General features: G+C 41.1%; 1 protein-coding gene across 10 annotated transcripts in view; it reads right to left on the reverse strand.

Moving 5' to 3' along the window:
- Nucleotides 1-17157, reverse strand: part of SUGCT (succinyl-CoA:glutarate-CoA transferase) — a 792254-nt gene that overhangs the window by 104581 nt on the left and 670516 nt on the right. For all 10 annotated transcript variants that reach the window (XM_082399856.1, XM_082399855.1, XM_082399852.1 and 7 more), the window contains one exon: nt 2089-2243. In XM_082399856.1, the coding sequence (XP_082255982.1) occupies nt 2089-2243 (155 nt within the window). The remainder of the gene's footprint in view (nt 1-2088; nt 2244-17157) is intronic.

Genomic DNA, 17157 nt, shown 5'->3' on the forward strand with positions numbered 1-17157 from the left:
TTAATAGTATGTTTGGTTTTGGAAATGCATAAGATAATAGGTCCTGATCATTAAAACAGCACATTGTTTATAGGTATAACTTGATCTGGGACATGTTGCTAGAAATTTTAGCAAGCACAGTGTTTCCTGCAGGACTAATTATCTATCTGAACTTGAAATATATTCTAAATTACTTCTCTCACTAAATCAGTTGAGTAAATGCTACCTGTTGGGTAATGAACAGGTTCAAAGTTCTCCTGGATCGTTTTGAGGTGTGTAGGTGGAAATCTGGACAGCTACATATATGATTACACTGGAGATGGTCTCCAGTGGCGACTCTGCTGTGGACCAAGACTGCACAATCAATCAACCTTGATTGATTTCAAGGTTTTAGAGGCATTCTGTGACCCCCTCTGAATAATCAACATCCTGCTACATATGGCAACCCAGATATTTAAGGGTTATTGCTCAGTAACCAAGTAATTTGCATTTCAAGACATCTACTTGGATCACTAGGAGAAATGGTGGAAAAACGTCTTTCAAGATATGTGTTTTGCCAATTCTCTGTCATCCAGCCTTTTACCATTTTCATTACTAATTGTATATACATGGAAGAATTTCATTTAGATGTCTGGCCTGAAATGAATGTCTCCAAATATATATCTACGAATTAGCCACTGGGGGAAAAGTACTGAAGAAGGTATCAAATTACCCTTGCATGATGAAATTCTAACTAGTGGGACAACAGCAGGAATTCTTCAGAATAAGTTGTCCACAAAGAGGAAAGCAGAGAGGACAATAAGTGTTTCAAGAATTAGTAGGCATTCTTCTAAAATGTCCCAGGAGGCCTCGTGAGAAGACAAACTTCCTATTTATTTGGAGTCCTTGATTCTACAAACATATTGGGGCTTACAGCATGCATAAATGGCTCGAATCTTTCCAATAAAAAAGAACACAATAAGAAAACTAGCTCTAAACCACAGTTTGAAAAATGAACATCTGTAATTTAACTTTCAATGACCACTTGGCATGTAATGACATGGCTTTAAGATATATGTGCCTAACAGTGTGAATTGTGTCATGGGGTCATCTGATTCCTTGGTCTGTACCTGGGCTTGGGTGATTGGCAGTCTGAGTGCCAATTCATCCTGGAACATATAGGCAAATCAGCCACCACCTTCTGGACAGAAGATGTTTCTATATTTCAAATTCACTGACAAATACTTAAATGCAAATACTTAATATTAAGGCATGATATATTCTTCTACAGTGGATACTCAGATCACAAAGAAATATTTTCCTTTCAGTCTCCAATTTATCATTATTTAGATGTTATTTAATACCGAGATAGTCATCTGACATTCATTTAAAAACCTGTTGCATTTGTACTTGGCTCAAAATAAGGTACCAATTAAAGAACCACTCTTCACCCCATACATCCCAAAATTCATTGGTGGAGATTGATTTTCTGCCATGTCTCATGAAATCATCAAAGAAATACAACATAAAGCCACTATTTACCCCCATGGGGGAGAACGGAGCTCAGTTTTATAATGGACATTAACAAATTCCATGGTTTAAATTACAGATTAACAAAGGGTTCATGAGCTCAAAATTAAGTTATTCTGTTTAAAATCAATCACCGAGACTGTCATTCTGCTTATTGCTTTGACTTCCTAACAAAGGTTTAAATGAGGACTTTATGTGCAAGTAAAGAACGTCAAGAGATCTGCTCTTTTTCAGACCTGCGTGGGCTGGAGGGGCAAACGTTTAGGCTATTAACGTAATTAGAATGAGGAATGTATTTTTCCAGAAAAAAAAAAAATCTTCACCCAAAAAAAAAAAAAAAATCCCACAAATCCACAATTAATCTATTATCTGGGGGGAAATGGTAAGGAATCAAAGGTGGGGTACGTTTAGAAAGCACTAGATTCATTGATACCAGAGCCATTCTGGAGACGCCAGGCAGGAAATCTGGAATTCCTCTAACTCTTCAGTGGCAGGCACCAGAATTGGGGAGAAGGGTCCAGAAAGGCTATTTTGCCTTTGCTAGCAAAATGCATTAGAACTGTGGTTTTGCAAAAGAGCATATTTCCTTTGTCACTCAACCTCATGTTGGGTCACCACTCCAGCGCTGAACAGCTCTGTGACGGCCCTGTCATCGTATCTGAGGACCTCCTTCAGGATGTGCGTCGTGTGCTGCCCAAGCAGGGGGGGCGGGCTGGCCTCTGACATCTTGAACTCACTGTATCTCACAGCTGGGCCTGTCAAAGGGGGAGGAAAGCAGGAAACCTGTTAATGACTAACCCTCAGAAATTCATTACCCAAGCAGCCTGGGGTGTTTGAGATGAATGCCAGGAATATCACTGCCAGTTACACCCTTGCAAATGGACCGTCATTTTGGAAAGAACTGTCTTTGCACACATGGCTTTTCTTGACTTAGTTTTATCCAACTGTGCAGTGGTCATCTGACCTGCCCACCACCATGCAGGGGGCCACATGGATGCGCCTGGCCTGTCAAAAAGACTCACAGGGGTAGGTCACTCAATTGAGTTGACTTTCTGGGTCCCAGAGAACAGTGGCCATGGGTACATAGTGTCTCTCCGAAGCTGGATATCTGACCCCAGGTGAAGGTAACACAAAGGTTTACTGCTCAGCATCTACTGTAGGGTTCCAAGATTCAGTTCAACAGACCACAGATCAACTACACCTCAGCCAGAGCCTGGGTGGTAGAAGAGGTTATGGGTGCAAGCTTCATTGTCAGAGAGACTTCTGTTTGGATATCAGCTCTTCTACCTTCGAGCAGCGCCATCTCGGACTAATCACTTAACGTCTCTGAGCCTTGTGTTCTGCAACTAAACTGGGTATGATCAAGTTTACCACATAGACTTGATGTAAGGATTTAAATGAGATAATGGACAGAAAGCACGAAGTAAGCATCCCCTAACCCAAAACAACGCACAAAACCTGCCGGCCACTATGATGACACAAGCTGCCCCATCACCTCCCTTGATGCTTTGCAGTGCAAGGGGGAAAGGATGTTTATTGTCAGCTCTTTGCCGAGCACTGAGCCACTGCAAACAGGGTAACTCAAGAAATGCTTTCAACACCTGTTGGGAATGGATTTTATCATCCCCAGTCTTCACATAACGACACTGAAGTCCCCAAAGCTAATAAGGTTTTGCTCAAGGTCACATGGCTAATAATTAATAGCCCCAGGAAGCAGATCCATGTCCACCTGAGCTGTCTCATACTGAAGACCATGTACTTTCCATAACCTCAGCAGCCTCGTCTTGCTTCTCACTCTTCCATGGACAAGCTGGGGAACATGCTGTTTCAACAGATTTTACTTTTGTTGCCTCATTCAATAAATGGTATTTATGTTGGCTGTCCTTTACATCTCACTTGATTAGGCTTCGGGAAAACAAATTAGGGAGTCACAAGAAGACTACAAAACAGTACATTTCTATCTCATAAAAATGTTTCCAGCCTCCTCTCGATTTGGGGAGCTCATAGGAAGAACAAATAAAACCAAAGCACATGTGGGTAACAGAATGTCAGTGAGTAAAGCAGCAAATGTGCTGCCGGCTCTTCGGAGAATTCCATTCAGAAAAGGTCATGTTGAGGAAGCCGTTGTTGATGGAGAGAGGGGACACAGACCTCCTAAAACCATCAAGCCGCCCCTTTCTGTCACCCATACCATCCACTCCGGATAAACGGCAACTTCCAACTGATTCCACAGTTTTCCTTCTCTGAAGCTCGGGGAAATTCCTTTTTTTTCCCCTTCTCACACTTCCTTTCAAATGCTCCAGTGTATGACTGTTTTTTCACGGGTTGGTCCCTTTTCAGGAAAGGAGCACACATTGGGAAGCAGTGTCCCCTACGCTCCCGGGAAAGCTGATAATTTGGTGTTTTAGGGATGTGTTCCATTTTGACATTAACCATGGCTTTCATCTAAAACTTGTCTTTCAAAAGAAGGATTCTGCTGAGCGAATACAAGGCTGAAGTCGAAGTCATGTATGTGGCTTTTTCCTAACTGGATGACCTGAAGCAAGACGATCAACTGGAAAACAGTCACTTGACTATTCAGGAATCTGGGTTGAAACACAGCTACCACTTACTGCTATTGCTGCAGCTGCCAGGAGTATTAGCAGTGGTAGCTACTGTTTCCTAAGAATCTAGGCTGTGCCAGCCACTGTGCCAAAGGTTTTACATACATCATCTCCTATAATCCTCACGGCAATCCTGTATGGATGTTGACGGAGGTTTAAGGTAAAAGGGTTAAAGTTAGGATCCAGGTTGGAAAATGAGAATAACTTGCCCAACATCATACAGCTAGGAAGTTGTCAGTTTCCAAGTCCAGGTCTGTTGGGTTTAGGAACTTGGAGTTTTGTTAAAAAAAGAATGGGTTGAGGTGAAATTCACATAACATAAAATTCACCATTTTCAAGTGAACTATTCAGTGGCATTTAATACATTTGCAATGCTGTGTGACTACCACCTCTAATCTAGTTCCAAAATATTTCCATCGCTCCTGAAACGGAGCAGGACCCTACCTGTGGTCCTTGCCCCCCATGTCCTCTGCCTGCCCTTGGTCTGTGGAAAAACTTTAACCAAAGAATAAATTTAATCAGAGAAATGAGAAAATGCAGAAACAAAGGAAAACCGTACAACAAGACTAAATAATAATAGTTTAGTCATTAAGCGTAGTTAAGGACCTTTAGTTCCTTCTCAAGGGCTATAGATAATATTCTGAGCCCTAACCTGTGAGCTGTCTTATAGACACTGAAACCCCACCAGGTGGAAGAAGTGAACTACATGATGGCCAGACTGTAGCCGTGACATTAGCTGCCACAATTCCAAGAATTGGCCTCAAGGAAATGGGAATAAACCGACCCTGGAACTGAAGATTAACTGTACTTAAAACAATCAGGATGACGCTGGTCAGACCAGCGATGACGGATTTCAAGAAGACTGTCAGAGCTGACTGTGCTGTTTCTGCATGTAGCTCCCTCCCTCCATCTATAAAAGCTCTTGCTCCCTGACTGTGAGGGGTGGAGTTGGCCTTTGGACAGGCGTCCGCCCTCCCCAGCACGGCATCTAAAATAAGGCAAACTTTCCTTTCTTCCAACCTTGCCTCTTTATTGGCAAGCAGCCTGACCCCACTTTCAATTACACTCTCAGTAAAACCCTCATCCCTTAAGCAGATTCTCTCAATTCTCCCCTCCCCTCACGCCCCTGGCAACCACTAACCTTCTTTCTGCCTCTAGGGATTTCTCTATTCTGGATATTCCATATCAATGAAATCACACAATATGTGGCCTTTAAGTGGCTGGTGTCCTCCACTTAGCATAATGTTTTTGAGATTCATCCACATTGGAGTACTGTGGTATAGGTACTTAGAACTTGGACTTTTAACCACCCTGCAGGGATGATGTATAAGGGAATTCTTCAGGTCCAGCCATAGGAAAGGGCAGTTCAACTTGTGTCACCCTCACTATGCACCATCCTTTCCTGGGAGCTTCCAGATCCACACCGAACACTATGCTACCAAGTTTGGGATGAAGGGCATTTAACACTTTGCACAAAAAAATCTTAGAGAATTTAGGTTAGTGGAATGGTATTACTTGGTAATTTTTAGACTTGCTAGGATAAAGACACCTGGAAGATACTATATATTTGGAAAGCTTAGGCTTCTTTAAATAAATATAAGTTACTAAGTAAGCCATATTGCAGTTTATGAAATTGTATATACTTTTTCATATGCCCCTTCAGAAACCAGGTATTTTGCATATGATTGATTTTAGAAAGATTCTGAAGCTGGGGTTTGTCCATGTAATTTAATATTAGAGTATGGTATAGGTATCTGTCTTGTACTGGCAGTTTTCACATTGCAATTTCCTATACGTTTCTTAAATACAGCAGTGCTCCCTTATCTTCAGGGGATAGTTTCCAAGACCCCATGTGGATGCCTAAAACCACAGATAATGTCAAACCCTATGTATACTCTTTTTTCTTATCCACACATACTTATGATAAAGTTTAATTTATAAATAAGGCACAGTAAGTGATGAACAACTATAACTACTGATAACATAGACCAACGATAACAATACACTGTAATAAAAGTTATGTAAAAGTGGTCTCTCAAAATATCTTACTGTACATATTTAATGCTTTTTCCATCTTAACTAAGCACCTATGACATACTGTGGCCTTAACTTTTGCAGTTTGAGGTGTGACAGCAAAACTAGCATGAATTTCTTTTCCCTTCTTCACAATTTCACAGATAGAAGATTCGCTCTGACTGTAGATCTCAGCGACCTCAGCTTACAGTTTATTTTTCTTTCCTTATTAAGTTGAGGACTTTCACCTTTTCACTTAAAAGAAGCTCTTTACAGCTTCTCTTTGGCATATCCGAATTGCCAGCATCACTACTCTTGTGCTTTGGGAACATTATTCAGTAAAATAAGGGTCACTTGAACACATGTGCTGCCACTGACGGACAGTCAATCTGATAACCTAGATGGCTACTAAGTGACTAACGGGTGGATACGTTGGACAAAGGGATGATTCAACGGACAGAGGGGGATGGCGGGAGAGTTCATCACTCTCCTCAGAACGCCACACAATTTAAAATTTATGAATTATTTTTTTCTAGAATTTTCTGTTTAATATTTTTAGACCATGGTTGACAATAGGTAACTGAAACTTTGGAAAGTGAACCTGTGGATGGGGGTGAGTGAGGAGCTACTGTAGAGTATCATTTTGCCACGTGGTTTATAAAAAACAGAAATGTACAGTCCCTTAAAAAAATATACAGATATGCACAATGAGACAAGGAAGGCAATATCTAGATCCCAGAGGAAGCTAAGTTCTCATGAGTCAATTGAATCCTGTCCTTGTAACCCTGTGCAATAATCCTATGTACCTGGGACGTCCCTCCCAGTCTAGGCTTTGCATGAAGGGTTTTTCAAATATTTGTTTCAAGAAGTAGAACATGTTTGACATAATTATTTACATCTAAGGTCCAGAAAGAATGATCTGATTTTCTGTTTAAAAAAAAAGATGAGCGGATAAGTCACATGTTCTTAAATTACTTTTTGGCAAAGCAATGTCTACACCCGCATATGCTTTCAAACACTTGAAAGCTGTGTGATCTTGAGAATTCTTAAAAGTCCCTGAGTCTCAGTCTACAGATTTCTAAAGTGAGGTTGGCAATACCTATGGAGGATTGGTTTGAGCAGTTGGGTAATACAAGATGGGTAATAACATCAGTAATAATCAAAGAAATGTGTATGAAGATAATGAGCCCCAATTTTGTTTATAAAACTAGCAAATCATCTTGTGGATGTCATCTTAGCATGTGTTTAAGACATCCGTGATTGGGACTTCCCTGGTGGTGCAGTGGTTGGGAGTCCGTCTGCCAATGCAGGGGACCCGGGTTCAAGCCCTGCTCTGGGAAGGTCCCACATGCTGTGGACCAACTAAGCCTGTGCGCCACAACTACTGAAGCCTGTGCGCCTAGAGCCAACGCTCCGCAACGAGAAGCCACTGCAATGAGAAGCCCGCGCACCACAAAAAGAGCAGCCCCCTCTCGCGGCAACTAGAGGAAGCCCGCGTGCAGCAACGAAGACCCAACGCAGCCAAAAAAAATACATTAAAAAAAAAAGAGGTCTGTGATTGGTAGGAATACAAATTGGTGCAATCCTTCTGGAGGGAAATTTGTCAACTCAAAATCAAGAGTTTAAAAAGTGTTCACACACTTAGATGGAGAAATCCTGCTTAAAAAAATTTTTTTTTCTATGGATGTAATCAGGAATATTGACAAATTTTATTGGCAAGGATCTAAACAACTTTCTAAATCTCCTTAATACTCTTAATACCTCTCTCCTTCCCACAAGGCCTTCTAAGACACAGCCTGTGAGGGTTCTTTGTGGGGCATTCTGAACTTAAAAAAAAAAAAAGAAAGAAAACTTTTCCATCTTTTCTTAGCTTCCAAAGGTTACCTTGTTAAGAGTAGGTGTTTAGCAATCATTCCCTCATGTACTGTCCTCAAAGGCCTATCTCTAACCGCTTCCTTCCAGATAAAGAGGTCAAATAGTTGTAATACTGAAAAAAAAATTAGGAAAATATGCCCAAAACTTTGGCACTGGTTCAATAAATTACAGTACATCTAAATGATGGCAAACTGTACTATAATTTCAAGTTGTGTATTTTGGGGCTTTGAACAGCTATAATTGCCTTCACTCTCTCCTGATAAACCACTGAAATAAAAGTACACGAGTTAAACAAACAAACGTAAAACTTCATATGAGGGAAAAGGATGGGAGAGAGCATCACTAGTGAATGGGATATTCCAACAAATTTAAGAATGACATGGATGGGATCATGTTGATGGGGAAAAGAGGTAGAGAAAGCTGAAGCACAGAATATTCTACAAGGACACTGAGAGGAAGTCGATGCCAATTGGTCTATTTCACCTCCCCAAGAGCCTCTTTTTTAAAAATTTAATTTAATTAATTAATTTTTTTATATTTTTGGCCACTCTGCGCATGGCTTGTGGAATCCTAGTTCCCCGACCAGGGATTGCACCGGCACCCTTGGCAGTGAAATCGCCGAGTCCTAACCACTGGACCACCAGGGAATTCCTGAGCCTCTTTTCTTAAAATCAATGGTTAAGAGAGAGACAGATCTTAGACTAGAAGTAGGGCTGAAAGCAGAAGGATTGAACGCCTCGATATAGACTAGTCTCACTGGTTTCTACTAGAAACTAGAAGAAAGTGAAGCTTGCTTTCAAATTTCTAAACTGAAATGATGTTAAACCTAGAATTGTATATCCAGTCAAATGATTAATCGAATATGAAGGTATTTTCAAACTTTCAAAGATTAAACTTACTAAGTATGTTTCTTGAAGTTGACTCCAGTAAAACATTGGAGTAAATGAAATAAGAGGAAAATTTTGGTACGCACTGAGGACCAACCAAGAAGTGTAGGGAAGGAAGGTCCCAGAATGACAGCTTGGACAAGGTAGAGATGGAGAAGGACAGAGATCTTCAAAAGGGGGAGTCTAAGGAGGCAGAAGAGCCTTAACTGTATAATCAGTATGACTGAGAGGCTGGAAAAAGTAAAATAATGAGATAAAGCTACATACGCAAGAAAAAGAAATAAGAACTAGGAACTCCAGAAAAAAACAAAATTTGCCTAAGAAAATCAAGATTCAAATATGAAGCAAATTACAATGTGGCAAGATTTTAAGTAATTGATGGAATATAAGTAAAGAAAATCCATTTGACTTTGATGCCAAGAACATTCAAGAAGCACTTATTATCTGTGTATCCTCGATAACGGCACAAAGCATAGTGCATTAGATTGTCTATTAGTTGCTGTATGCCCTATGCAGGCAGGAAAATGCCAACCGTATTTGCTAACTGGCCCTCCATGCCTTTCGTGGTCCTTCTAATGAAGATAACAGCAAGCATCTTCTCTTGAACACTTGTGATGACTGTGGACTCTGCTTTTTATTTGCATTATCTCACTGGACTTTTCAACTTATAAAATAGAGAGCATTATAACTTGCATTTTACAGATCAAGAAATTGAGACCCTTTAAAGGGTTAGTTTGTCTAAGGCTACCCAGCTAAGTAAGCGATAGAACCAGGACAAAATGTCCTATACGTCAGACTCCACGGTCCATGCTCTGTCATTCAATACAAATGTGTTGAACTAATTATTGCTAACAATTAAAGATATTTGAATAAATACTATTTATATTATTTTATTAATTCATTTATCCACTAATTTATTCTACATATAATTTGTGAGTATCCCTGTGTCAAGATCTGGGCTATATAATCTAGATACATGTTAGCAAACAAAATGTATCTAGACCCTCCTTTCATGGAATTTACATTCTGACTTGGAAGACAGACAAATAGGCAAACAAATAAATAGTTTTAATTTGACAGAAATTATAAAATGAGTAGAAACCTAGCTGAAAAGAGGAGAATATTGCAGGCACGGTGGAGAGGGGTCATGGGGTAGTAAAGGACTACATAAGTCCCCTACATCCGAACCTTCAAGTTGTGAACTTTCAAAGATGCGAACGTGTCCCTGGATGCCAGCTGTCGTACTGGACTACTGTACTTTTCAAGGTACTGTACTGTAAGATTAAAAATGTTTAGTTTTGTGTTTGTTTTTTATGTGTTATTTGTGTGAAAAGTATTATAAACCTATTACAGTACTACAGAGCTGACTGTGTTAGTTGGGTACCTAGGCTAACTTGTGTGAACAGGCTTGATGTTCAAGGCACTGAAAAAAGTTCCAGGGTGGCTCAAACATCATTTGGTAGTTTCTAGATGAAGTTGGAGGGAGAGGCACAGGGATTTATAGGCTATGGTAGTAAACTTGGATCCTATTCTGAGTTCACTGGGAAGCAGCTGGGGCTTTAAGCAGAGCAGTGACAAGACTTAAATACTCCCGTTGCTGGGCAGAGAATGAGATCAAATGAGCTTGGAGGCTGTTCTGGGGAGATCAGAGGAGACGATGGTGGCCTAGACTAGGATGGTGCTTACAGAATTTAAGAAAAGTGGATGTATTTGAGAGCTGTTCGGTGATAGAATGAGAGGGCTTGCTGATGAAGTACACGGCCCACCCAAGGTAGTTGAGGAGGGAGGGAGAAGGATCAAAGGAGAACTCCCTTTTCTGAGTTGAGTAACTGGTGAGGCCATTTACCAGATGCTGAATGGAGTCACAGACAAGCCTGGGTGGAAGCAGAAGTCAAATTCTTTTTTGAAGATGCTGTTTGACTTGCCAACGAGATATCTGAGGAGAGAAGCCTTTAGCTATGCAAGTCTGGAATTCAGGGAAGAGTTTGGGCCAGGATATGTAAATTTAGAGGTCATTTACTATCTAAATGTCTTCATTCCAAAGCAATATATTTCCAAGGCAACTGTATTTATTCCAACATCCCTGATGCTGAGGTTTTAAATTCGTTATTTAGGCAGCCTTTTCTCTATTACCTAAGTTCTATATCAAAATCTATTGCATCAAAATGGTTTGTGTCCCCAGGAAGCAAATTAAACGAATGAAAAATTAATCTGTATAGCTCATAAGTTCGGAGATAAATGCATTTCTTTTTTTTTTTTTTTTTAATAAATTCATTTATTTTATTTATTTATTTTTGGCTGTGTTGGGTCTTTGTTGCTGTGCGCGGGCTTTCTCCAGTTGCGGCGAGCGGGGCCCTACTCCTCGTTGCAGTTTGCGGGCCTCTCATTGCGGTGGCTTCTCTTGTTGCGGAGCACGGGCTCCAGGCGCACAGGCTTCAGTAGTCGTGGCTCACGGGCTCCGGAGCGCAGGCTCGGCAGCTGTGATGCACGGGCCCAGCTGCTCCGCGGCATGTGGGATCTTCCCGGACCAGGGCTCGAACCCGTGTCCCCTGCACCGGCAGGCACACTCCCAACCACTGTGCCACCAGGGAAGCCCGCATTTCTTGCAAAGAGGAATTCTTGGCCTTGAACAGACACATCTCCACTGACTTGAGGGGTAGAAATCAGGGCAGTTTTACTTGTGAAAGAACTGTGGACTCTGTGCGCTCACAGAAAGAGGCAGAGAGAGAAACGCAGAGTTCTCTGAGACTGAGTCATAGACACTTAGGGATGACCAAAGGTGTGGATGTTTTTCATCCGCAGTAATAAAGGCAATCAAACCAAACAAAGCTGAAAGAAATGCACACCACCGCAATCTCCAGCACAGCAGCTGGTACCAAACCTGGAACCCCAGGTGCTGCCCTTGTGAGGAGCCTACCTAGTCAAAGGATTGGTGGGCAAAGCCCTCACCAGGAAGGGGGCTGAGTGGCACAGCTTGTGGGTTAGACCCACTCCTCCATGAGGACTGTGTGCGAACTGCCCTTGGTCCCTCAGGAACAGTGTGTCAGATTCTAGGAAAGTGACAACGCCTTTGACCTCAACTTCTGCGTATGCCCATTCTTGGGAGGCTGAAATAATAAACCTCCAGGAACCCATCGGTCAAGAGCTGGAGGCTGACAAAATGCAAAGGTAGATGCGGAGGAACCTGCCCCAGTCTCTAGTCATACACGCTGACATTGGCAACTACTACTTAGTGAGCCCTTACTGTATACCAGGCCTGGGGCGAAGAGTTTTGTATTTGTTAATCTAATTTGATCCTCACAATAACCTTAGAGAGTTTTTGCATTTATCAGTGCCTTTTATTCCTATATCACAGAAGAGGAACATGCAGCTCAGAGAGGTTATGAAATGTGTACAAGGGCACACAGCACACAGCAGACGCACATATAGATCTGCTGATTTCATAGCCATTGTTTTCGAAAAGTGACATGGCAAGAGGGTTAAGAGCGTGGGTTTGGGGAGCCAGAGGGTCTAGATTCACATCCTGGCTCTGCCATGTATTGAGTGTATCTCCTTGGGTAATTTACTTAATCACCCGTGCCTCAGCATCTTTCTCTGTACAATGGGGATGAAAATGGTCCATTCCATATAAAGTTGTGAGGATTTTTAGAACTTCTTAGAACAGAACCGAGCACACAACAAGCACTCAATACATGCTAGCTGCTGTTGTTACCTTTCCTTCTTTGCTGCAGTGCTAACCTTAGCAACCTAGATTCCTCAAGTAGAGCCTTGGTCACCTGTTTATTTCAGACTTCTACTTCCCAGAACATGGACAAGTGAGCTGCATTTCAGATTCACGACAGCGAGCTGGGGATAAAAGCCTTAACTTTTAAAAATCTTTAACAGTCAAGGATAAGATTATTTAAAGGAAAAGGAAAAGAGAGGAAGGAACCCTTTTTTTAAAAAACTCAATTCTATTCATTCATTTTACTTAAGGGCAGCTTTTTTTGTCTTCAAATACTAATTTTTTAAGAAGTTTTATTTTATATTGGAGTATAGTTGATTAACAATGTCATGTTAGTTTCAGGTATACAGCAAAGCGATTCAGTTTACGTATACATGTATCTATTCTTTCTCAAATTCTTTTCCCATTTAGGTTGTTACAGAATATTGAGCAGAGTTCCCTGTGCTACAAGGAAGGAACCTTTTCTTAAGCACATCGGACATAAGAAGCACTTTTCAAATGTTTATTTCATGTATTCCTCACTACAACCCCTTGAGATAGGCATGTTTTCCTCTTCCTACAGATAACAAAAGGGAGGCTAAGGGAGGTTGAATGATTACCCGATCATCTGATAAGTACATACTTACTATCTCCAACGGCATCATAACATACACCAGAAATTAATTTTATACTCTCTCGAATTTTAACTAGTTATGTTAAAAGGAACTTTGGAAACGTGGGACTTATTTTACTTACTTAACAAACACTTACCCTGTGCCAAACACTATTATATGTGCTTTGCACATTTGATTCACTCAGCCCAGAAGGTACTACTATGATCCCCATTTGCAAAATGGGGAAAACTCAGCAACACAGCAGGGGAGTCACAGAGCTAAAAGGGTCGCAGAGCTAAAAGGAGCTGAGCCAGGATTCCAAGCCAGAGAGTCTTGCTCCAAATCCCGAACCTTTGCCAATGGGCCACGCTGCTTCCCGGTAGAAAGGAAAAAGCAAAAGAACAGAGAATTATCTAAGCTGGAAAATAAACTCGGGGTCTTGGAGTAGAACATGCCAAGGGGTAGAACATGCCAGCTTCAGATTTCGTCTTCTGACAGTCTATTCCCTCTGTGTTTCTAGATCACAGTTCTACCGGATTTCTTATGCAATAGGTACTCATTACTACTTCATCTTTTCACATCAATTTGTCATACGCCGCCTATTTCGTTGTAGGAGGTCCTGGAAACACAGCAGCATCGATACGTTCTGATTTCTCATGTTTCTGAGTCAGGCAATGCTCTCCAAAGCTTTCCTCTCTACCCACCCCAAAAGGAACGAAACCTTCACTGTGTTCTCTGTGGAAAGTTATCTGGTTCAAGGCACAGGGAGGGCCCAGTTCCTGGTGTGCCAGAAAATTCCTCAGACTAGCCCTGTGTCGTGTTTTCCATCTGTGGTTTGAGGCCCTTCGGTAACAAGACCCTGACTATTCTGTCTCATCTCCTCTTAGAAACCTTCCACGATTCTCTCAGGCTGAAAAGGGAATCTACCCCATATATGCAAACATCCCAAGCTACTCTAACTATACACAGAGTTTGAGCTACGTTTCTATAATCCAGACCAACTTAATAATGTAAACAGTTTCAGGAAACAGAGGTAGCCAAAAACATGTGGGAAACCATAATGAATATTCAAGTAATGGGAACATAAGATCACATCATCACGAGGGAAGGGACCTCCACAGTCCTTTTTTCCAGAACTCCATGCACCTTCCATCTTCATGATGCATTTCTAAAGCAATGAAACAACTTATTGCTCAACCTCACAGCAAACTGGCACAGGACCAGAACTAAGGGTTAAATTAATTAACATAGCTGGCCAGTCCAATCATAATGGAAGAGAGAATGAATACAATTAAAACTAAGTGTGTGGGTCTTCTCATTTGTTGGTTTTTTTTTTATGTCTGATATGGGTGTCAACTTTTTTAAAAAATTAGGAATACTTAAAAGCAAACATCTGTTTCATAATATACGAAATGCTATATCGAAAGTTTTTATTTTGACTTCTTTGGCCTATTGCTAAGATACGTACTATAGATACCATTTAATCTTCAAGGCTTACTCGTGTAATAAGAAGCCAAACTTCATTTCACTGAAAATAATGATAGCTCCAGTACCAAGTTATTTCACAATTTCCCCTCCACTGCGTGAACTCATCATCATAACAATAACAATATTTTTTATACGGTACCTCTCAGCCATAGCATCTGGGGCGCCAAATGGAGCCGTATTAGAACACGTTAAACCCATTGGAGGTAAGATAAAAACAGATAACGCCATTTCAACTAGCATGGAATAGTGAAAAAAGGCCACAGAGAATAAAAATGGCTTTGGACATCTTGAACAGAAGGACTCGATCGATGGCACTGCTTATATGGTCCGGCATCCCAGAAACTCGAGGCAACGTGTGGTGTGTACCACCAACTTGGACGAGTCACCCAGTCTTGGCCAGGGCTCAGAAGCACCATATATCACTACTGCTGTAACAGACTTTAATTCATTATTCTGGAGCTCAATAAAGATGCCTCAAGCCCCGCTGCCTACGAGGTAAGAGTATATTTTCAACTATGTCTATGGTCCTGTGGTAGTCATCAGTGTTCATCAGATGTCCAGTTTCCACCTTCCAGGGCCACAACAGTGTGACATGTCCTGATCCCTTTGTGTGAGGCCATGGGATTGGCCAACAAATGGTGACTGGGAGGGATGCGTAGGCCCCACCTCCAGGCCAGAACACTCAGTGCTGAGGTAAAGCCCCTCCAGGTCTCTCTGGTGTAACAAGTCCACCTTGCAAACCATGGTGAACATGGGATGTGAGCAAGGAATCTACTTGTGTTGTTTTAAGCCAGTGTGATTCGGGAACTGTTACTACAGCATGACCTAGCTTCTGGAGGCTGATTCCATGCCTCAGTTTTAAAACAGAGACCTATTTGCCTGAACCAGAGGAGGGGCTCATTCACCTAGTCCCTCAGCACTCCTTTCAAAAGCATTCAGTTCAGATGTTCCAAATACTTTGAAACTCTCATTTTATGTGGAGTCAATTTTGCCCAGTGGAATGATGAGAACAGCTATTATTTATTGAGTACTTACATGTGTTAGGCATTTGGTGGAATGCTTTTCATATATTATCTTGTTTGATAGACTAAATGACTTTTAAAAGTAGGACGATTATTATACCGTTTTATCAACAAAGGAAAGTGGGGTTAAGCAACGTTATCAAAACAACACAGTCAGTCAACTAAAGAATTTTGTTAGAATTGAGGCTGGCTAAATACAAAGTGCATGCTCGTTAACACTAGGATATATTTCCTCTCTGCATAATGTGGAAGAAAATCTGTTCGCATATCAGTGGCTGAATAAATACCATTCTTTGGCAGATGGTGTTATAAAGCAGTACTGTATTATAAATACTTATATATTTCATGATTGCTAATCCATTAAGGCATTTATCTTTCATTTGATAAAGAAACAGGGTAACTTGCATTTGATTTATCTATCTTGTTCCAACCCACTGAAATGTCATAGTAGATTATCCATTTCCTGCTGGAAAAAATATACGGTCCATAAGGAAATGCTATTTATATTCATTAGCGAACACGCCATCTCCCCTCAAAGTGTGCTCCCCCAACTTTCAGCTGAGGTCTCTGAAAAATGTCGGGCTGGAAGAAACTACCCCCTGAATGCTTCTTTCCAACATTTGTGTTTGCTTCTAATTATTTTCAACACTTCTGAAAACGCTAGGAAGGGTGAAGAAACACCTTGCTGACAATGTGCTCTTTGCCAAAATAATCAATCCTCCAGCTTCTTTTGCTTTCTAAAATTCTAATATTCAATACAAGCTCTTTGGGCACATTCCCAAGATTTTGTTTGGTTCGACTTCACCATGGAAAACAAAATTGGTTCAGCTGAAGTCTGTAGCCAGAACGTTTTAAGCTTCATAGACCTTCAAAGTAGTGACCTTCTCCTCACCTCCTCTGCCTCTGTGCTCCATTAAGGGAAATACCGGAAGAAGTTTCCAGGCAGAGAAACCAGATTGCATTTCGGTTCACTTTTGAGAGGAGGAACTGAACAGAGCTGGAACAGGTAGTTATTTGTGGCTCTTACCTCAAATGAGCTTTGAAAAGTTCTTCTGTAAACCTTGGAAGGTCTTTTTTAATTTAATAAAAATTGCCTGCGCTTCTTAGCCTCTTACCTTAAAGGAATAAGTCTTATATCTACCATAGTCTTTTCTTTTCCAAGAGTTTCTTAGATCACACAAATCACAATCACAGCCCAGGCAAATAGAGGATCAAGAAAATTAGGTCCTCAAATCTGCTGCTGGGAAAATGGGGGTGCTCATTATTTGTCACAAGAATTGATCTTAGGTTTTCTCTTGCACTTTGTCTCTGCAGTCCAGATGGAAAGACTTTAGGAGAAGGTCCTTTCCCTCTATGCCCCTATTTCCGTTTTGGCATCACCAGCCTCTCAATAACAGCATCCTAATCCTCAGCATTCCCTTTGAGACCTTGTTACGCCAGTGGTCCTGTCTCTGAAATGTCTCT

This window comes from Balaenoptera borealis (assembly GCF_965194805.1).
Source record: "Balaenoptera borealis genome assembly, chromosome: 7".
NCBI lineage: Eukaryota > Metazoa > Chordata > Mammalia > Artiodactyla > Balaenopteridae > Balaenoptera > Balaenoptera borealis.